This window comes from Cygnus atratus, chromosome 1 (assembly GCF_013377495.2).
Source record: "Cygnus atratus isolate AKBS03 ecotype Queensland, Australia chromosome 1, CAtr_DNAZoo_HiC_assembly, whole genome shotgun sequence".
NCBI lineage: Eukaryota > Metazoa > Chordata > Aves > Anseriformes > Anatidae > Cygnus > Cygnus atratus.
Genome location: NC_066362.1, coordinates 55,004,914 through 55,025,585, shown reverse-complemented (window position 1 = coordinate 55,025,585; position 20,672 = coordinate 55,004,914). Strand labels below are relative to the sequence as shown.

Genomic DNA, 20,672 nt, shown 5'->3' with positions numbered 1-20,672 from the left:
CGCCTGGGGCTTTGTGGAGGAACATCAGCAATGATAACGGCCAGCAGCCTGTAGAGCTAATGGCATAACTTGATGGGTATCTCAGCGGGTTTTTTGGGGCATGCACGCACACGTGTGCACACACAAATGTACGGAGAAGCCCTTCAGTGTGTTGGGGAGGAGGAGGTGGGGTACTGCAAAAAAAATAATAATGCAGATGTGAGTGAATGAGAAGCAGTGAGGGTCTGAAATCGCGGTTGGGCTGGTTCAACACTGGGGCCGTGGTGGTTGGGGTCACGCAGCAGCCTTCCCTGCTCCCCGGCACGGCATGTGGTGCCTCGTGGCGGGACTGGTGGCAGAATGTGACTGCACTTCGTCCCCAAGGAGTTTGCTCTGGCGCTGGAATGGCCGCTGTTCGCAGTTCCTGTGCTTGTCCCAGCTGTGAAGCCTGCCGAAATGCCGAGGGTGAACTTGGGGTTGGGTTGCCTCTTCTGGCTCACAGAAAGCCTGGAACCGCAGTGGGACAGCTCTGAATCACCTCATTTATAATCCTGATGGGATGCTGAGTGGCCTCAACAGCACTGAAGTGTATGTTGTGTTACTGCCAGGTGATTTAGGAGAATCGCCCTTTTAGTTCGCTTGTTTCCCTGGCCCTAATAACTTCCGAGCCTCTCTCGAGTGTCAGCTGAAATTTCCAACAGCTTCTCCACGCTCTGAAAACTTCCAGTTCCTCCTGGAAGCTGTTTTCACGTAAGTATATGGAAAAAAAAAAAAAAAAAGAAGAAAAAAACAGAACTGTTAAATCCTACATGGAGTTAACCACCAGTATTGTTGGCTGCGGTATTGATTTCTCCATCTGATCGATCCAAGCTCGATTTTGTAACGTGAATTCCTGACTCCTCCCTGGCCCAGTGTCTCTGTTACGCACGGGGTGGAACTGGGCTACGTTGGGTGAGGGATACGAGCTCCCCCACACGAGCTGGTGAGTTAAGCATCTGCCAGACACATCACGCTTCATAGCAGCCTGTGACTTCCACACAGAAATATAAATGGGATTAGAGAGGATCAAAAGCAGACTGGGAGCCAAAAAGGGCAGACGGCTGTGGAAGAATTGGCGCTCAGCGCACAGAAGATGGAGTTGCGGTGTGTGCACGAGCTTGTGTTAATCATTGCTCTGTGCTTGTTGCTCCTAAGCAGCGTATCGAGCTCCAGGCTGTATCCGGTGCGGTCCCACTGCTGCCTCCAGAAAGGAACCGGGGAGAGACGTTACTGGGAGAGAGACGAGAACTTTGGGGAACTAATGGAGCAAAATGGGGATTTGTTTATATTTTAATGCTCACCAGGACCGGGCAGAGAAGTAAATGGAACTGTAGCAGGAGCAACCGAGGACAGGCTGAGGGAGGCCCACACGGGGCTCGCGGGCAATGCCCAGATCGACCAAAGCTCTCTGTGGAGCGCCGTGGGTGGGGGCCACCCCACATCGGAGCTGGGCTGTGGGCACGCTGGGCTACCCCGGTGCTTGCCCACCGGCCCTACCCGCCTTAACCCGCTCCTGGGGTGATGCCTGCGGGGGGAGCGAGGGGATGGAGCCGCGGGGAGGCGCAGGGCAAGGACCGGGGACCAGGGACCGAGGGCCGGGGGCGAGCCGTAGCCCCGGGGCCACCGAGCCCAGCCCGGCCCGGGCCGATCGCCCGCCCGCTGCCTCCGACACGTGGGTGCCAGCACACGTGGCGCCGGCGCGCCGCCAGCCAGCCAATCAGAGGGCGCTATTCAAATGAGTGTTGGGTGGCGGCCAATGAGAAGGGAGGGGGTGTGGCCTCGCTGCCCGCAGTTCCCACGGCGAGCTTCATTCACAGGGGAGCTCGGCGGGCAGCGAGGTGCTGGGAGCCGTGGGGGAGTCGAGGTACTGGGGGCACTGGGAAGCACTGGGAGCAGCGTGTCCGGCTGCCTGGCTGTATGCGTGTGTGTCAGAGGCCATGGGGGGCGCAGCATGACCCTGGCAGCAGGCCCCAAGCGCCCCATGGGATGTGGGAGCGATGATTTGCCCGTCAGGCAAAAAGACACCGTGGGCTCCGGCCACGGGTGACAATCCGTGGGCAGGGATGGACAGCGGTGTTGGGCTGTTTCTTGCTGCTTTCCTTGCAGGAGAGTGCCTAGGCTCACGTCCGGTGTGGCTGAGTCAAGAAAACATGCCTCAGTGCAAGGAGGGAGACTGCAAGGGCAGCGCTGGTGCATGCAATTTGCAGCCCTGCAAACGAGAGCACCGGCAGACACAAATTACAGCTCGGTTCTGCCGCTGACAGCTGGCACGTAGTCTCGGTCAGCTGCTCTGACTCGAGCATCCATGTTTAGGGGAGCAGTGGCACGCTCACATCAGGGATGCTGGGCTCATCCCCACACTGATCTCCTGCCCTTCTTGTCCTTGGGACAAGTTAAGCAGAGCCCTCCCAGCACAGATCCCATCCCCGAATTAAAGGGCTCCTTCTCAAACCCAGAGGGATAGAGGAGGTGATGATGTGCAGGATGCTTGAGGGAAAGCCAGGATATACGTGTGGAGCCTGGCTGCTGTGCTAGCAATGCTTGTTGCCCTTTGCAGTGTTGCAAGTAACTATCCCGTAGGTCTCAAAGATTTTGGTGGGCTCAATGAGTTTAGGAAAAGCCTTAGTGGGTTTCCAAATTTCCTAGGCTGCTCTTTATGAGCAACACAGGCACGAGGAAAGATTTCCTTTTTGTGCCTTTTAACAGAGCTTGAATTCAGAAAACTTTCTGCAAAGAAAAGAGCAGGACCTGAGCGTCGTTCCCTCTGTCCTCAGGGACTCCCAAAGTGACTGTGTCAGCAGTCGTTTGAGGGTGCAGAGCAGCGCCCCCTTCTAAAAAAGGCCTCTGCTGGAACATAGCCTTTTATTATGTGTAATTATGTGGGTCGTGCTGATGGCCTCGCATCTGGATGCCCTTCGATTCCAGCCTTGCCAGCCAAGAGCAGCAAACTTCAGCCTGCGGATAACATTTGTGCTTCCACAGGAGCCTGAGCCTGGGGGGGGTTGAGAGCTCTGCCTTTCCGCTGCCGCTCCTCCCTCCTCTTCCTCGGGGCTGCTCCCCGCAGCCCGGCAGCCACGGCATCCTCGTCCCCGCTATGGGTGATGTCGCGTTCGGTGGATGACGTGCCCTGTGCCGATTTCGAGGCCAACATATTCGCAAAGAGCCTGTGCCAGCGCTGTTTCCGCGCCGCAGGCGCTCACCAGCACGCTAACCAGGTGAGCTCCTCCATCCCACCTGGAGGCTATGAATGCTGCATTAAGGGCCTCTTTGTTCAGCCTTGGGACTTCACAGAGGTGGAAATCCCTAACATAAAGGCTCAGCCGGGCTTTCCAGGGGAAAGGGGATTGGCAAAGCAGGGATCAGCCCTGGATTTAATCTCTGCTTGGCGCCTTCTGGCATCCACAGCCCACCTCACCTAAAATACGGTCCTGGCAGACCTTGCTGCAGCGAGCTGTTCCCAGAGGGAAGGTGGAAGGGGATAAATCTCATGGGATTTGGGGCTCTGGATGCCTCAGTCCAACCCCGTCCTTCAGCACGAGCTGCTTGGCTGCGGCAAGCCGCATCCAACCAGGCGTCAGCCGGTTTCATGTTCGCGGAGGGTTTCGTGTTGTTCGCTGCCCTCCCAGAGCGACTGGCCTGGGATCATGAAATAGTAATGAGCCTCCCGCTCTCTTTCGTGCCCTCTACCCCTGGTCGTGGGCCCTCTAAGGTTACTGCAGCCCTTTGCCCGCGATCTGCTCAGAGCTGCCTCTGAGCGAATCCCGGCGCGGGCGAGATGCTGGAGGGAGGGCGGCGCGGGCACCCCACCGCTGCTCCTAAGCCCCGCAGGTAACCGGGGGGAGATGCCAAGGTGCAGGGGCTGGGGCTGCAACCTTCTCTGTGGAAATTATCCTCTTTCTGGGCGCTGTGTCCTCTCCTGGGGCTGTCTGGGTGGCGAGGGAGCAGCAGCAGTGAGGGGGGTTCCCTGAGCCCACACCCACATGCGCTTTCTCTGCGAGCCTCCGAAACCAGCCTGCTCTCGGAGGAGGTAGAAGAAGCAAGGTGTTTCCCAAGAGAGCTGTGTTTTCCTTCCTCCTCGCCTTCAGCACGGTGACGGCACGGCTGCATCCTCCTCTTCCTCGCAGGAACATGCCGTGGAGGTGGCAGGGCGCAGCGCCGGCACCGACGCAGAGCCGGGTGGGCCCTGGGACGCCGTCCGCATCGTAGCACCCCGGTGCGAGGTGTACGTCTGCGTGGGCCGAGCCGACGGGGCGGCGCGGTGAGTGCCACCGGCAGCCACCATGCTCAAGGGAAGCCCCTCGGAGCGAGCGATGCAGTGGGGGGAGAGGGGAGCCAAGCCACGAGAGCAGGGGGAAACCGGGCGCGATGCTGCCGATGCTCTGCCCGGGCAAAAGGGCTGAGCAATCCCCTCTGCCCGGGTTCCTCTGGGCTGTCCCTGGGTGCCGCTGCCCATCCCCAAGCTCTGCTGACCGCCGGCTGTCCTCTCTCCCCGCTCCACAGCTGGCACCAGGGCAGGGCACGTCCCCCGCTCAGCCCCGGAGCCGAGGGCGAGCACGGAGAAACCGGCACCGAAGGCCGCGGCCGTGCCAAAGCCAGCTCCGCGCTCGCCAGGGTGAGATGGGCGTCCCTCTTGGTGTGGGTTGTTTCAGTGTCCCCAGCCCCTCGTCACCTCAGTGCCACGTCCGCTGGGCACGTTCAGAAGCTCCTGAGATGGCAGAGGGGCTCAGCTGAGTTCCTTCATCCCACAAAGCAGGCTCTGCCCCTAGATTCACTGCTGGGTTCCCCAGTGCAGGTTTTCCTGTGTCACTCCGTGCCATGCCAGCTGATTTTGGGCTGAGACCACCTTATGCTCCCCTCCCGGTCCCGTTTTACCAGCAGCTCTGGGCTGTAACCCCTCTTTGCCTCCTTCCAGCCCACAAGCTTGCTGCCCCCGTTGCAGAGACCTGCCCTGTCTTGTCTCCCAGGACTGGGAAATGACCAGGCTGTGGGACAACTCTTTGGGATCAGGCAAGCGGGACGCCATGAGCTACGGGGGCCGCAAGGACGAGGTGCGGGCGCCGCAGGCAGACAGACCCAGGTGGGGTCAGCCCCTTCCCTCTGGATCCTGGGTGAGGACAGAGGCCCCGAGCTTTAGGAAAGAAATCTGCCCGCTGAAAGCAGGTACACTTGGTTTGCTCCCGTGCTAGACCCTGGTTCTGGTTTGCTTTCCGCCTGGGGGTGTCTGAAGTTGACAGCAGGTCTCTAGATATAGCATCGCTTTAGCCAGAGCCTGGTCCTAGGAGGTTTTTGATACGACAATCACAAACAGTTAAGGCCTAGAGCCTGTGAGACAGCACCTCTTGGTGTGCTGACTGTGAAATCCCAGTCCCCCGGGTGTTATCTCCCTGCATGGTTTGCTGTGCCCGTGCTCTGCAATGCTGTCCCCACCTGCAGAGAGCCTGGGTTTTCCCTCTGCCCTCCCGTTCCTGGCTCTCCCCCAAAACCTGCTTTGCTGTGGCGGCATCCCGCGTCGCCCATACCTCCCCCAATAACACCCTTCTCCCCATCCCAGACCGAGGTCCCGCCAGCCAGAAGCCCGAGGAGAGCCGGGCGAAACACCGCACAGGGAGCTGCTATTTCTCCCTGGAGCACCGAAAACCCGACCCTCCCCGGGCTCCTTCCCCACCGCATCCCGGCCGCGGCTCCTCTCTGACCCCCGGCATCCCAGCGGGCAGGCGCCTGGCGTCCTCCTCCCGGGCTGGGGAGCCCCACGGGCACCCCGGCGGCGGGGGCACGGAGGGGAGGCGCGGGCTGGAGAGGCAGGAGTACACGGTGCTGGCGGACCTGCCCAAACCCAAGCGCCTCAGCCATGGGGACGCCGCCGACCGCTGCGGCTCCCGCACGCTCAGCCCTGGCCGGGTGGAGGTGGAGAGGATATTCGGCTGCGAGCGCAGGTGAGAAGCGAGGGGTTTCTACACTGGGGTGTCCCCACGTGCCATCGGGGTACCCCCAGCTGGGGATGTGTGGGGCTGGAGACGGGCTCGGGCAGCAGCCGAACGGGCTGCGTGTGCCCGCAGGAAATCGGAGACGCTGGAGGCTTTCCAGGCCCTGGAGGAGGGCCGCGTGGAGCGGCTGGACGGGAAGACCCCGGTGCCACCCAGCAAAGGCCGGCTAGGTCGGAGGCAGTCCAGCCCCAGCCTGCCCAGGGAGGTGAGTCCTGGCTGCTTGCTCCTGCCACGTTTCCCCCTATTCCCCGTTTGGGTTCGAGAGGTTTCACTTCGCTACAGGCTGCCTCTGTGCATCGGGGTGCAATTATTGCAGTACTTTTCATCTGGGGAATTACCCAACCGAGCCATCTCCCAGCCATCATCCCACCTTATCTCCCTCCTCGCTGTCCCTCACAAGTGCATTTTTGCTCCCAGGAGGACTCTTTGCTCTCTGTCTCCTGTGTCCCTAGGGCCAGCGGCTCTCCTGGCACCCCGAGCAGCACAGCAGAGACCCCAAGGAGCCCCGGCGCTCCCCCAGCCCAGCTCGGCACCTGGAGAGGACCGGGGCCCCCCTGCGCCCCATGTGCCCATCTCCACGGGCGGAGAGGGACTGGAGGAAGCCAAGGGAGCCTGCGAGCCCCACTCGGCAGCTGGAGAGGGGCAGCAGCAGCTTGCGCTCCCCCAGCCCCACTTTCAGGTCGGAGCAGAGGGCAGGGGGGGCCACGAGCCCTCCCCAGCGCTCGGAGAAAGACTGGAGGAGCCAAGCGGAGAGGGGCCGAGCTGCCTGGCAGGCTGGGAGCGTGGGGAAAGTGCCGGAGAGGAAGAGCCGGGGGGATTCCCTGCACCCCCCGAGTTTTGGGAGGGGCTCGGATAGCATCAGGCTGGGCCGGGCAGGGCCCCCACGTTCCTCGAGTCCCCTGGGACGGACAGAGAGCACGTGGAAAAGCCAAAAGGAGATCTCCCCAGCTGGCCCAGCACGGGGGGCAGAGAGGAGATGGGGGAACCCGGGGGAGCCGCTGCACACCAGGGGCTCCGGGAAACAGCCCGAATGTGGCTGGCAGAGCCTCCGGGAAAAACTGCAGCATCCCCTCCCCGGGAAGGGCACGGACAGTGACTGGAGAGGCCGAGGGAAGCCCCTGCGTCCTGTGAGCCCGACGCGCCCGCTGGAGCAGGACTGGAAGGGCCGTGGAGATGCCCACCAAGCTCAGAAGCCAGAGAAGGACTCGAAGCTCCAGGAGAAACCCCTGTGCCACATGGACTTGATGCACCAGCTGGAAAAGGACTGGAGAAGCCCTGGGAGATGTCTAGATGTCTGGCCACGGCCAGATGACAGCTGGAGAAGGCCTGAGAGTCCAGTGCAGCAGCTGGAAGATGACTGGAAGGCACCTGAGCGCACCCAGGACTCAAACAACCCTGAAAAGCCCTTGGAAAGTGACTGGGGGAGCAAGAAGCTTCCTATTTATCACGTGAGTATGGCAGAGGAGTCAAAACACAGGCAGGAGCCGGAGCTGGTGGGGGACCCTGCTGCCAGGCGCAAAACCAGCGAGCATCTTTGCCTGCACGGAGCAGGACGCTGACCTGGTTTGCAGCTTTCCTCACTGGCCAGGGCAGAATTAAGTTGCACACACACACACACACACACGTGCACACACAACCTTCCTGCTCCTCCGGCATCCCCTTTTCCCCAGGGTGTGAGGAGCGGCGCCGCCCTCCTGGCACTGGGGTGCTTCCTTCTGCCCCACGCTGGGATGGAGACGGCGGGGCCTGGGGAAGCGAGGAGAGGATTAAACCCCCTGCCTTTAGCTCTCGCTTTCTCTCCCCGCAGCCCCAGGTGGGTGGAGGCACCTTCCCAGCACAAAGCTCCTCGGGAAGCCAGCACCCACGCCCGAATGCCGGTGAGAGATGCAACAAGGTAGGGGGCCAGGCCCGGGAGCGGGGTTGGGAGGGCTCAGCACACACCAAGCACCACAGCAGGCTGCCCGCCTCCTGCACTGTCACCTCCTGGGCACTGGGCTCGCTGTCACACCCTGCGGGATGGCGGGGGTCACACCCCAGCCCTGCCACCCTATGCCCATTTCCCAGATGGGAAAACTGAGGTGCGAGGCCGGAAGGGGGGGGGGGGGGGGCGAGCGGCACACCTGGGCCTGAACCCCTCGCTGAGCTGCCTTCCCTCCTTTATCTCTTGGTGGCAGCGGGGACTTTTTGGGCACGAAGGGGGCCGTGAAGCGGGGGGTCACGGTGTCGCCCCAGGAGCCCCACAACTTGTCCTTCCGTGGGCCCGCCGGCCTCACCCGCCCCGCCGGCTCCATTGGCCGTGCGCTGCGGGGCGGCTCCCATTGGCCGGGCTGGGTCCTCCCAGGAAGTTTGGGGTGGGAGGAAAAACTTTTTTTTTTTTTTTTAATTAAAAAAAAAAAAGAGGAAAAACTCAGGCAGGCATGGTGGGGCCACGGGAACCACCCGGCCTCTGAAGCTGCCCCGCCGCCCTGGCTGCCAGCGCCCGCTCCCGCTGCGCCCCCGCCATGACGGTGAGTCCGGCACCGGGGGTCCCCCGCTTCAGCTCGGGCCTTGCTGCCACCATCTTCTCCCCGTCACCCTGCTTGGGCTGCCCTCCGTCCCCTCAGGGCTGGTGATGGAGTGGCTTTAGTGGCAGCCCCACACGCGTGCGGGCAGGCGGAGGCACCCCCGGTGGGTGCGTGAGCAGCTGAGGCTCGCCACGCCGCTGGCAGGGGGACGGGGAGCGACAGCAGGGGGGGGACACACGGGTGGCAGGCTGGGCTGCGCGTCCCCTCCGGCCCCAGAGTGGTTTTGTTAAGCAGAGCCAGAGCGGTTTGCTTTGTCTTTTGGCCTGCGGCCCTTTCCTGGCGGAGCGAGTTCCCTTTTTTTTTTCTTTTTTTTTTTTTTTTTTCGGAGGAAGAGTGCTTTTGGGGAGGCCGAGAACCCCGCTGCCATCCCCGCGGTGGGGAGGAGGCGAGAGGAAGGAGCCCTGGGCAACCTGCTGCGGGTGGCCGTGACGGAGCAGGGGTGACCTCCAGAGGTCCCTCCTTCCAGCCGCCGTGGTCAGGGAAGTGTTGCTCCGGGGCCTGCAGTCCCGAAGGGAGCAGGAGGAGCAGGAGGCACGGGGATGGCGGAGGAGGGAGCGCACCTGACCGACCACCCCATCCCCGTCGGCTCCGGGCTTTCTGCCCGGTCAGGCTCCGCCACACCGAGGCAAGGTCCTCCCGTCCCTCCCATCCTTCAGATTCAGTCTGTTGCCTTCTCTTCTCTTCCATTTCTTCACCCGGGGCTCCAGCTCCCTTGTACCACCCGGGAGCGATTCTTCCACTCCCACCCCATCCCCTTCCCTTCTTTGGTGTTTACATTCTTCAGATACTTGCTCGCTGTTATCACAGCCCTTGTATCCCTTCCTCGGACGGAGCAGGCAGCTGGCTCTCTGCAACCTGCCGTGCTATAACCCAGTCCCTCTGGACATCACCTGTGTCCCCGGTCACTTGGTGCTGTCCCCCCCAGTGCAGGGCCGGGCATAACCCCGTGTAGGGCTGGGCATAACCCCGTGTAGGGCTGGGCACAGCCTGCCTCTCACCCACAGGGCTGGATGTTTTTCTGGGGGCACATCCTGCCCCATCCTTGCATCTCAGCTGGTTGTCGACCAGCCCCCGGATCTCTCGGCGGCTCTGCTTTCCTGCCCGTTTCCTCCTCCTGCCCCCGGCCTTTTCCTCCGAGGGGGGATTCAGTCCAAACCTCGCTCTGTTCTCTGCTCGTCTCCTGAGCTCTTCGCTCCAGCTGACGAAGCTGGATTTGGTCGTGGAGAGGGGGCATATAAGTGGCTTTACACACTTTCTGCGGTGACCGGTGTCCTGTCCTGTGCTACCAGCCCTGCTACAGCAAAAATACTGCAGGGGTGGTTGCAGAGCTGAGGCTGGCAGGGAAAAAAGGGCCCGTTCTGCCCGGTGACATTCACGTGCTCAGGGGAAGCCTGCGGCGGGGATTTGCTGGTCTTGGTAATGCATGCGGGGCAGTAATAGGGCAGCGAGTGTTGGCAGGGGCTCTGGCAGGGCTGGCCTGATCTTTTTCCAGTTTGTTTTCCCGGTGGTGTACATTGGGCTCATTATTTCAGCAATTAACGCCCTGGCATTGTAAATCATCGATAAGATGAGCCCTAGCTGACCTGCGCAGAAGTCCCCCCAGAAGTCCTTTTGCTCCCTCTCTCGGTCTGTTTTTCTTCCACCCCTGAGCTGAGCTGCCTCCTGGCCCCCAGGACACGGAGCCTACACTACAGCCGACCCCAAAACACTTTCCTAAATGGAAAAATGAGAAAACACAGCACTCGTGCTGATTCCCCCACCTTGGGGAGCCCACCGTGCCTGCCTCTCCTGCCCTGCACACGTGCGTGCTGGGAGGGGCGGCCGTGCCGAACGCTTCGCCTCCTTTCCTTCCCTCCTGCCGCTCCCAGTCCGGAGCCAGCGCTGAAGTCACTGGATTGGAAGGGATAACGGCGAGAAGGGTGGAGCCGCCACCACGGGGAAGGAATTAATTTTCAGAGCGCTTTCGCAGGGCGGCAACGACGTACGGTCCGGGGGAGCGGCCGAAGGGATGCGCGCGGCCCCCTTGGTGCCCTGCTGCCAGCACCGCTCTTTGCCTCTGCTCCCTGTGCCTGCTCGAGCTGCCCTGGAAGAAGAGGCTCTGGGCTGAATTATTTGCTGGTGCAGCTCCTCCCGAGCTGGTGGAGTCGGGAGGAGGAGCGGCTCCAGGCTGTTCGGCCAAGGGCGAAGCCAGGGAGAGCGGTTCCCCTGAGTCAGCTCTCCGGCGTGGCGCTTCTGCAAGGAGAGAAACTGGTTGGGATGCCGTACCGGTGGCGTGAGGTTAGGAGGAGGCAGAGGCGGGGAAAACTTCTTTCTAGCAGGGGTTGAACAGGATGAAACTCCGCTCATCCTCAGTAGCCGTGGCCCGAGGCTGGGCAGGGGGAAGGCTCTGCAGAAGGAGAGGAGCCCGCAGCAGCTCGGGGAGGGTTTGTTCTCCCGCTCCAGTTGTGACTCCGGTTTGGTCTCCAGCCTCGGGCGGAGCGTTTTAACGCAGCGTGTTTCCACAGCTGTTAAATTGCCTCCTGCACGGCTGCGGTGAGGGCTGGTTTATTGCGAACCGCTCGTGTCTTTAATAAGCGGTCGGCGGTGAAGTCGCTGGCGGGATGTACCTCTGGGGCACGGATGCCCGGGGTTGGGACGAGGTGTGTCCGCTTCTTCGCTTCCTTCTCCAACCCCAGCCTGTCCGGCGGCAGAGCGGCATTCCCTTCCGCACAGTCCCCTCGCCCCTGCCTCCCTCTCTTATCTCAGAATAAATATCTCCAAGGCACCTTGTGGAAACCTCCCTGCTGCATATTTTCCTTTAATTTTTTTTTTTACTCTTATCTCCTGTTTCCTCTTACAGGAATGATTGCCTGTTGCTGAGAGCTAAATCCCGTCCTCCTCCGCCACTGGGTCCTAAACCCCCACGCGCTTCCTAAAAGTGTTGCGGGGCTCTTCTCACTCCTTATTCCCCCTCTGAGGTCTCCGATCCCATCCTCTGGCACAAGAGACCTGTGGCTTCCAGCACACAGTAACCCTCTGCTTTCTCCTCTTTTCTCCAGCCAGATCTCCTCAATTTCAAGAAGGGATGGATGTCCATCCTGGACGAGCCAGGAGAGGTAAGCCCAACCTGGATCCTGCCTCTTGCCCCAGCCCCGTTGGTCGAGGTCCCCGTGTGAGCAGTGGTTTTTCCTTCCCCTCCTGTTTCGGTCTCTCCTGCTGTGGGGAACCTCTGCTCGAGGTGCCGGTGGCACTGCACCGCTCGGAGCTGAGGGGCGCGAGGGGGAGTTGGAAGGGAACCGGAGAAGGGGGAAGAGCCTGGAGGCTGAGAGGTCGCGGAGCAGCATGTCCCTCCCTGTTCCTGTGCTTCCCTCGGTAACCGTCTATCCGTTTCCCTCCTGTCTTTTCCACTCCCTCCCCCTAACCGGTCTGCTGGCAGTGGAAGAAGCACTGGTTCGTGCTGACCGACTCGAGCCTGAGATATTACAGGGACTCGAACGCCGAGGAGGTGAGCGCTGGCAGCGTTTCCCGAACCCTCTGTTCTTTCCCGGTCTCGTCCACGTGGTGAGGGGGAGAGGGACGCGACCGCTGGCATGGCCACCTCGTGTCCACACAAGGGACAGTGTCCTGTCCTCGTGAAAGGAGCCAGAGGTGGCCAGTGTCTCTTTGAGACCTCATTCTGGTCCATCATTCATCCCAAAGAGTCCATGGGGGGGTTGTCATGGTGGGGAGTGAAGAGAAGGGCTGACCCCCATGAGCAGGGCTGCTCTGCTCTCCAATTCTTCCTCCTCCCGCAGAGCAGAGGTGGCCCATGCTTTCCTTAGGGTGCAGGCAGGTAGCTGGGGCTTTTTCAGAGCCGGGCTTGCATTTATGCCCTGGAGGGCGGTTGTGCTTTCAGGCCGATGACCTCGATGGCGAAATCGATCTCCGCTCCTGCACAGACGTGACAGAATTTGCGGTGCAGCGCAACTACGGCTTCCAGATACACGTGAGTGCCCGGCGGGCACAGAGGGACGCCGGCTGGGAACGGCTGCTCCCTTGCCATCCACGTCTCTGATCCAGAGATTTGGGCTGTGCAAACCTTGTGCCAGGATGGCAGGGTAGTCGGTGACATGCCCAGCACCCAGAGTTGGCCTGTGGTGGCTCATGTTTGCTTGCTGCCAGTGTTTCTTTTGCCTTTGCTTGGAGATGGTCTCCTGAGGGGTGTGAAAGAGGCGTCCCCACAAAGAACACATCTCCACTGCTGCCCCTCCATGCATCCCCAGGAGCCCAAGACAGAGGGTGGCATTCCCAGTGGGTGCAGAAGGGGAACAGAGAGGGGCTGCGGGGTTTTGTAAAAAGCTCTTGGTGAGCTGATACTGCGTGAGCAGGCGCCCAGTGGTCCTGGGAGACCACCAGGAGCTTCCCATGCCTCTGGCAGGCAATGACAGAGCCTTTGTCCCGTCCCCATTGCAGACGAAGGATGCCATCTTCACGCTGTCGGCGATGACCTCGGGCATCCGGCGCAACTGGATCGAGGCGCTGAGAAAGAACGTGCGCCCCGTCAGCGCTCCGGATGTCACCAAGTAAGAGCTGCCTGGTGTCAGGGCCCCCTCTCCTTTCCCACTGGAGTCTGGCACGGCTGGAGCTCAGGGCAGCTCCTCTGCACCCCGTGGGGAAAGTCTGTCTCCCCACGCACTCAGACAGAGCTGCCAAGTACCGTGACGAAACTGCTCGTGCGGTGTTTTTCGCAAGGCTGGGTTGAGCAAAAGCTGAGCTGTGGGTTTTGGCCGGCAGTGCGCGGGGGGCTGTCTGTCCGTCCCCGCGCTGCACCTCTCCTTCCCGTGCCACTGCTCTGCTTTCAGGCTCTCCGACTGCAACAAGGAGAACACGATCCGTAACTGCGTCCCGACAAAGGGCTCGCTGCGGGCAGAGGAGCAGCAGCGGCCGGGCTCCGAGGGCAGCGCCAAGGGCAGCCCCTGGAAAGCGGACGGGCAGCGCCATGCCTTCGACTACGTGGAACTGTCCCCCTTGCAGCAGGACCCCCACAATCAGGGGTCCCCGCCGAGGACGAGAGGGAGCTTGAGGGTCTCGGAGCGAGCGCCCAAGCACGAGGATCTGGAGCGGGATCTGGCTCTCCGCTCAGAGGAGAGGCGCAAGTGGTTCGAGAGCCCCGACGGCGGCGTCCCCAACACCGACGGCCCGGGGGGGGACTCGTCCCGCAAGGCGGGGGAGCCGGATCTGCCCACCACCCCGCTTTCGGAGGAGCAGCGGGTTCGGCTGAACGAGGAGATAGAGAAGAAGTGGCTGGAGCTGGAACGCCTGCCCTTGAAGGACTCGCGGCGGGTGCCCTTGACCGCACTGCTGAACCAGGGCAAGGGAAGCCACGGAGACCTCAACGAGGCGCTGAAAAAGGAGGTGAGAGCATCCGTCCTCTTGGAGAGGTGGTTTCTTAGTGCGTGCCCCGGGGCTTTGGGCCTCCCTGCAGCAGGAGGCTCCGCAGAAGAGCGAGGCCACCCACATTGGTGGCATCACTTGCACGGAGCTGCGTTTTGTTGCAGTTTGCGTTTGCTGCCTCCTTTCTGAGCTGCTCCCAGGCTTGCAAAAGCTTCACCTCCGAGCCCTGGAAAAGAGCAGCGTGTGTGTCTGTCGGAGCTAAGCGTCCTCAAGCACAGATCTACCTCCGGAGGAGAGCGTGTCCGGCTCCTCCCCTCCTTGCTGGCACTTAGCAGGCTGGGGCTATGGGGCTGACTTCGCCACGCTGCTCTCTTTCCAGGCTGCCACCTCCTCCCTGTCCTGCCCGGGGCTCAGCACCTCTCTGTCTCTCTCTCTCTCTCTCTCTCTCTCCCCTCCCTGGCACAGGTCCAGTCACTGCGGGCACAGCTGGAGTCCTGCCGGGCCAAAAACGAGAGCCTTCGGGAGGCGACAAAATCCCAGGGGGACGGCCACGTGCCCCGGGGGTACATCTCTCAGGTGAGCCCCAAAATGGGAAATGCCACGGCCCGGACTCACTGCCAAGCAGGTATCGCTAATCGTTGGGTTGCCTTGGTGACCCTAACGGGGCTCGGCTGTAATCAGTGTTAATTACATAAAGGCTGGTGTGCATATTGCCCGTCCTTAAAGGGGCTGGAGCCAGGGGAACTGGTGCTTCCCGCTTCCTGGCGGGAGGCAGCGGTGTGAGCACGCTGCTGGGATTTCAGGATGTGTCGCAGGCGGCCGGGGGAAGGAAATTCAGGCTCCTGGTGAGCCGCCCGTTGCAACGGGCTGGCTGCTTCTAGCCCAGATAAAGGAAACCACAAGTCACGTGGAGCTGTTACTCAGGTGCTCTGGGATCTTGAGTAACATTTACAGCTCACAGGCCTCCGTACGTTCAAAAAAATAAAAATAAATAAAGGAAAAGGAGTGGGGAGAAATGGCATCTTATCTTCCTGATTACTTGGCTCCCAGGCCAGGGCTTCGTACATAAAACCAGACTTCACCTTTCCTAAAAGGGCTCATTCTCCATTGATTTTTCAATGTTCGTGGCCAGCCTGATCCTTCTCCTTTTTTAATCTGCAAGACAGCTGCCAGCTTCCAGCATCTCAGCACAAAGGGAAGCCAGGGAGGGCTTGTGTCCCTGCAGCGTGCTGCTTTAACATCGCCTGACAGTTGTTCCCTTTATATCAGTGTTCACCTTAGTGCCAGGGGAAGGAATTGGGGACAGCAAGTTGAGGGATGCAATGGCTTCTTAAAAATAATGTTCTGGCATGGTTAGGTGGCAAAAAAGTCCTTCCCAAGGGCCTTGGGGGCTGAGACGAGAATGTCCTGCTGTGCTTTTTGTTTGTAACACCAGTTATCTACAGTGCTGGGCATTGAGAGAACTGTCCTGCAGCTCAGGGCCAGCAGAAAGGACAGCAAGCTGGGTGGGAAGGTCTGTGATGGCCAGGCTTTGGGGAAGAAGGGCTCTTTAACAGCGCCCAGCTAAGTCATGTGGCAACGGGAGGTGTCACTTTTCTGAAGAAGAGGCTCAGTTTCCATCGGTTCTGGGGTCGCTGCTTCATTTAAAAGGCAAATAGCGAGACGCGGTTCCAGCTGTTAATCTCCTCCAGCCAGGCAGGGCGGCCTGGAAGAAGGGTCTGGCCCAGCTCCCCCCTTGGCCAAAGAGAGATGTTCAATCTCTTGATGTGCTTGGCAATAAAAGCAGCACCTCGCTTTCAGGAGGGACAAACCACCCTGGGAAGTGGTCTCTGGCCCTGGGCTGGACTAAGGTTTGCAAAGTCAAATACCAGCCCAGCAAGGTGCCCATCCTAGTGCAGCCCTTCCTCCTGTCCGTGTGCCTGGCACCTTCAAGCCCCTCACTCCTCCTGCTTCTTGTCCTTTTCCCTGGCACGGCAGGAGGCCTGCGAGCGCAGCCTGGCCGAGATGGAGTCGTCCCACCAGCAGGTGATGGAGGAGCTCCAGAGGCACCACCAGCGGGAGCTGGAGCGGCTGCGGCAGGAGAAGGAGCGGCTCCTCGCAGAGGAGGCTGCAGCCACAGCAGCGGGTAGGAGCGGGTGTTTTGGGTGGTCTTGGGAAGTGGAGAAGGCGGGGGAAGCCCGGAGGGCAGAAGGGAAGGAGGAGGAACTGCAGACGGAGGTCTTTGAGTCTGCAGCAGCTCGGTCAGCTCCCTGGCTTGGTTTCCCCAGACGTGCTGAGCAGGCACAGCCTGATGCCATGTCTCCCGTTGTCCCTCTCTGCAGCCATCGAAGCACTGAAGAAAGCCCACCGAGAGGAGATGAACAAGGAGCTGGGCAGGACACGAAGCTTTCAGCAGTGCGGCTCCATCTCGGATGCCCTCCAGAAGCAGCACCAGTAAGAAATCTCCTCTCCTCCGCCCCTTGCTCAGTGCTGCTGCCCCCGCTGAGCCCCGTGCTGGTCTTATCGCACCCATCTGTGTCTGCCTCCCCAGGGGTGGTGGGTGACAGCCAGGTTGCTGCCATAAAGCCAGCTATATGGCAGAGAGCTTTATCCCCTGCTTGGTGCCAGCAAAGCAGGATTGATCCACAGAGGAATAAGCAGCTGCCTGCCCCCCCCCGCACTAGCCGAGGTCTCGCTATTCCTGGCGTCCATTTCCCCTGTAGGCTCGTACCTCTGTGTGTGTTATGCAAAGCTCCTGCATGACTAGAAGCTCCCAGAAGCCCAGTCCTCATGCTGGGAGGGTGGAGAATGAAGCCTGGATCCACACGGAGCAGTGTGGCAAAGACACGTCGGAGGCTTTGGGAAGAGCCTGTCCGTGGCACAGGGGGCAGGCGATGCTGATGACAAGGACAGCGATGGTGGCAGGGCAGCAATGACCCGGCGCCTCTTTGGCAGGTTGGACGTGGACTCCCTGAAGCGGGAGCTGCAGGTGCTTTCCGAGCAGTACTCCCAGAAGTGCCTGGAAATCGGGCAGCTCACGGAGAAAGCGGAGGAGCAGGAGCAGACACTGCAGCGCTGCCAGCAAGAGGGGAAGCAGCTCCTGCGGAAGAACCAGGCAAGAGAGGGGCTGTCCCTGCCCGCGGGGACCACAGAGCATCTTCCTTCCGCTGGGGGCTGCCCCGATCTAACCTGACTGCTAAAAGTCCCCTTTTTGGTCATATTCTTCCAATATTTTACTGGGGCTTGCCCGCAGGAGCTGCAGACCCGCCTCTCAGACGAGATCGGGAAGCTGCGGAGCTTCATCTCCTCGCGGTGCTCCGGGGACCGATCACAAAACAACGAGCGCAGCTCCTGCGAGCTGGAGGTACGGGGCTGACGGGGTCTCATCCTGGCGGCGATTTCGGCTCGGAGGGGAGCCGCGGGGCGGCCAGGAGCCGCGCAGGAAGGAGGTGCGCAAGCTTCCCCTCCGTGCCTCTCCCAGGGCACCTCGCATCACTTCCCTCTTCCTTCCTCTCCCACCGCCGCGCTTGCGCCCGGGGCAGCGGTCATCCTGCGGCTCTCTGCTTCCCCCTGCCTTGAGTCACCTCTGGCTCCTCTTTCCCCGGCCCAGGTGCTGCTACGGGTGAAGGAGAACGAGCTGCAGTACGTGAAGAAGGAGGTGCAGTGCCTCCGGGAGGAGCTTCAGATGATGCAAAAGGTGGGTGCTTTCCTGGAGCCTTCCTCCCCTGCTTCCTAGGGCTGGGCACGCCAAGGCCCTCACAGGAGAAGAGAGAAAGGGGCTGGGAGGCAGCAGGTTTTGACTTGGTTCACTTGGATGCTCGGGCCAAAGCCTCTTGTCCCCTGTGCTCCTTGTCCCTGCTGGCTCACAAAACGACCATGACCTCGTGGCGGTATCCCAGTCCTTAAAGGGTGCCTGTAAAAGGCTCCTCTCCCCTCACAAGGAGCCACGTGCAGAAGACAAGGGTACAAGCTGCACTGGGAGATGTTTCATCTTGACGGAAAAAATAAAATGTTATGTTGAAAACAATGAATTACTGGAACAATCTACCCAAGGGTGTGGCAGAGTCCCCGCCACTGGAGGTTTTAAGACAGTTGGACAGGGTACTCAATAAAATCTCATCTAGGCTCCCTTTTCCCACAAAAGATTGGACCCAATGATTTTTCGAGGTCCCTTCCAACCTGGGCTGTTAAATACTTCTATAAAAATGCTGCTGAGGTTCAGATCTTGGGCTGGTTCTTCCTTCACCTGCTAGCCTTTCTCCCGCTGGCCTCACCTCGCCACCCAAATACCAGTGTGAGGGTTGCTGACTCTTCTCCCTCCCCGGCAGGACAAGAGATTTGCCTCAGGGAAATACCAGGACGTCTACGCGGAGCTGAACCACATTAAGGTGCGCTCGGAGCGGGAGATCGAGCAGCTGAAGGAGCATCTGCGCCTGGCCATGGCGGCCCTGCAGGAGAAGGAATCACTGTGCAACAGCGTCAGCGAGTAACGGTGAGCGCCGGGGAGCTGCCATGTCCCCTCCGGGTGCGGGTGGCTGAGATCCACTGAGTTTTGACAGCGGGATGGAGGCAAGGCAGGTTCCTCCTGCTCCACGTGGTGGTGTAGGGATGGCCTCCTTGAAAGGGGCTTAAACTCTTCCTTCTCTGCTTCCCAAGCTCTTGTCTCACACCCATGTCCCCCAAACCCTCCTTTTGTCCCCGGTATTCCCCCAAGGTCCCCAGCCCCTTCTCACCACGCTGCCCTAAATGTTGCTGCGCCCCCTGCAGAACCAGGCTGGAGGTGGGGGTGCTCTACCTCACACCTTGGTGACCGCAGCAGCAGTGATGTGGTAGTCAGCTGCCTGCAGCGGTGATGTTTCTGCTGCCTTCACCTTTTGAAGTGGTTTCCACACCACAACACAGAAATGTGGGGTTTGCGTCAACGCAGCTCTCCTCCCACAAGTGCTAGCAGAGCATCCCTGGTGTATATGGGGAGATGAGCGCGGTGATGGGACGCTGTGAAGCCAACACAACTGCCCTGTTGTCCGGAGCAGGACTTCTGCTTCCTTGGGGGCCATGGCCATCAGGCTTGGGATCACCCTGCTCCACCAGTGCTCGCCACGGGGCACGGAGCAGTCCCAGGACACGTGGGACCATAGCGGGTCACCCAGCAGCCATCTCCTGGGCTGGCAGAAGGGATGATGTTTCTGCTCTGGGGGGGATCTTTCCAACCTTCCCCCCTTTTATTTTTCTCCTTCTCTCTCTCTCTAGGTCTGTTCTTCGTTTGTTTATCTATTCTTGTTTTTAATTTGCTCCGTTCCTCACTTGTGGGGAGGGGGAGGTTGAATCCCATCCGTTATCGCCTTGGCACGACGTCCCCCCTCCCCAGCCAGCCTCCCCTCACACCCCTCCTGAAGCTTTCGATGAAGCCCTTCAACCCCCTCTCGCCTGCATATCTGAGCACGTTGTTTGGACTGGCTCCTTACATGCACCTTCTTTGGGACTTTATATGTGAAAATTATATTTTATAGAGGAATTTTTGACTTCCCCCAGGAAGAAGGGGAAGAGGAGGGGGAAAGCTTTGACATCACCAGCGTTTTCTAACCTGAGAAAAAAGAGAATCTCTCCCCCCTTTCCCCAGCCCTGTTGCTCCCGGCCATGCAGCCACCTCTGGCACTTTTTGTGCCCTCTATTCCCCCGGCCTCCGCGGCCCCACGGGGACATACAGCGAGGACGCTGCTCCACTGGGGAGAAGACACCCAAAGCCATAGGAGGGAGCCGACGGGGCCGCAGCTGTGCTCGCCCGGGACTTTGAAAGAGGAGACCTTGGCATGAGGCTGCGTGATCGAGCTCTCAGTGACTGTCCTCCGGCTCTGCCTTGGCAGAGCCTCAACCCCCTGGCACCTCCCCACCCGCCCTCCCTTGGGATGGGGAGAACCCGCCAATTTTGGGGGCAGAGGAGCTGCTGCCGTGCTGTGCAGTCAGCCCTGAGGTGGGAGCTGCTGCTCTGCCGTGCCCTTCACTTCTTAACTTAATAAAATCTTTCCATTTTGCTGAGAAAAACATGTTCGGTGAGGGGAGGGCTTGGGACAGCGGAGGGGACAATTTTTGCAGCTTCCTGGCTGATTTTGGGGCTGGCACGCTCTCTGCAATGACTGGTAAACCCCAATTCGCCTCCTGCTGTGCAGTGCTGAACTTTGCAATGCTGTTTGCTGGGCTTGCAGGAGCAGGCACCGCTGTTTGCTCAGGGTTTCTCCCGGCGCAGGAATGCTGACTGCTTAGAGAGCAGCAGAGCACCCCCAGTCCCCGCACGGAGACTGAAGGAAACTGTGCAAAGCAGTTATCCAGCTGTCTGCTCTGTATTTGGGTTTGGGGGGGGGGGGGGGGGGGGAATAATCTCCATCATGACACCGGTCCAAAAATTCTACATCAGCCAGAGCTGTGCCTGGGCTGGACGAGGGAGAAATGATGGTGGGATGTGGGACCTGGCTCGTATCATGCCCAAAATGCCGGCTTAAAGATGGGACGAGTTTGGCACACGTGGCCAGAGCTGGGAAGGCGAGAGCTTCCAGGCTATGGGTGTCCATCTCGATGTTAGGGATTTGTAGGAACCAAGTTAGGAGGGCAAAAGCATTACACACGCGTTTTTAGGAACAAACACGCTTGCGTGTCCCCAGTGGCTGAACTAAGGCTGCATGGTCCTAACTACCCACGGGGGATGCAACTGGCCGGCCATCCCCTTCCCCAGGCGCTCGCTATCTGTGTTTGTTTGGGTTTGGGGTTTTGTGTTTGTTTT

General features: G+C 60.3%; 1 protein-coding gene across 8 annotated transcripts; it reads left to right on the top strand.

Moving 5' to 3' along the window:
- The first annotated feature begins 8,267 nt into the window (after window positions 1–8,267).
- On the top strand, window positions 8,268–19,935 carry TRIOBP (TRIO and F-actin binding protein). Of its 8 annotated transcripts, none has more exons than XM_035551956.2 (14): window positions 8,268–8,509; window positions 11,605–11,661; window positions 11,982–12,050; window positions 12,441–12,530; window positions 12,998–13,107; window positions 13,387–13,939; window positions 14,384–14,494; window positions 15,896–16,043; window positions 16,240–16,351; window positions 16,853–17,012; window positions 17,151–17,261; window positions 17,508–17,594; window positions 18,226–18,389; window positions 19,148–19,935. In XM_035551956.2, the coding sequence occupies exons 1-13, from the start codon at window positions 8,504–8,506 to the stop codon at window positions 18,385–18,387; spliced, it is 1,776 nt and encodes a 591-aa protein (XP_035407849.1). In that variant the 5' UTR covers window positions 8,268–8,503; the 3' UTR covers window positions 18,388–18,389; window positions 19,148–19,935. The 8 variants fall into 8 exon arrangements, with proteins under 8 accessions (XP_035407849.1, XP_050567229.1, XP_050567222.1 ...); XM_050711265.1 differs by having other exon boundaries at window positions 8,357–8,509; window positions 19,518–19,934; XM_050711263.1 differs by having other exon boundaries at window positions 8,384–8,509; window positions 19,430–19,934.
- The last annotated feature ends 737 nt before the right edge of the window (window positions 19,936–20,672 follow it).

What these genes read in the sequence shown, in the direction of transcription:
- TRIOBP (XM_035551956.2), top strand. An exon ending in ACTACGGCTTCCAGATACAC is followed by an intron (nt 12,531 to 12,997) that starts GTGAGTGCCCGG and finishes TCCCCATTGCAG; the next exon opens with ACGAAGGATGCCATCTTCAC. An exon ending in ACGAGGCGCTGAAAAAGGAG is followed by an intron (nt 13,940 to 14,383) that starts GTGAGAGCATCC and finishes TCCCTGGCACAG; the next exon opens with GTCCAGTCACTGCGGGCACA.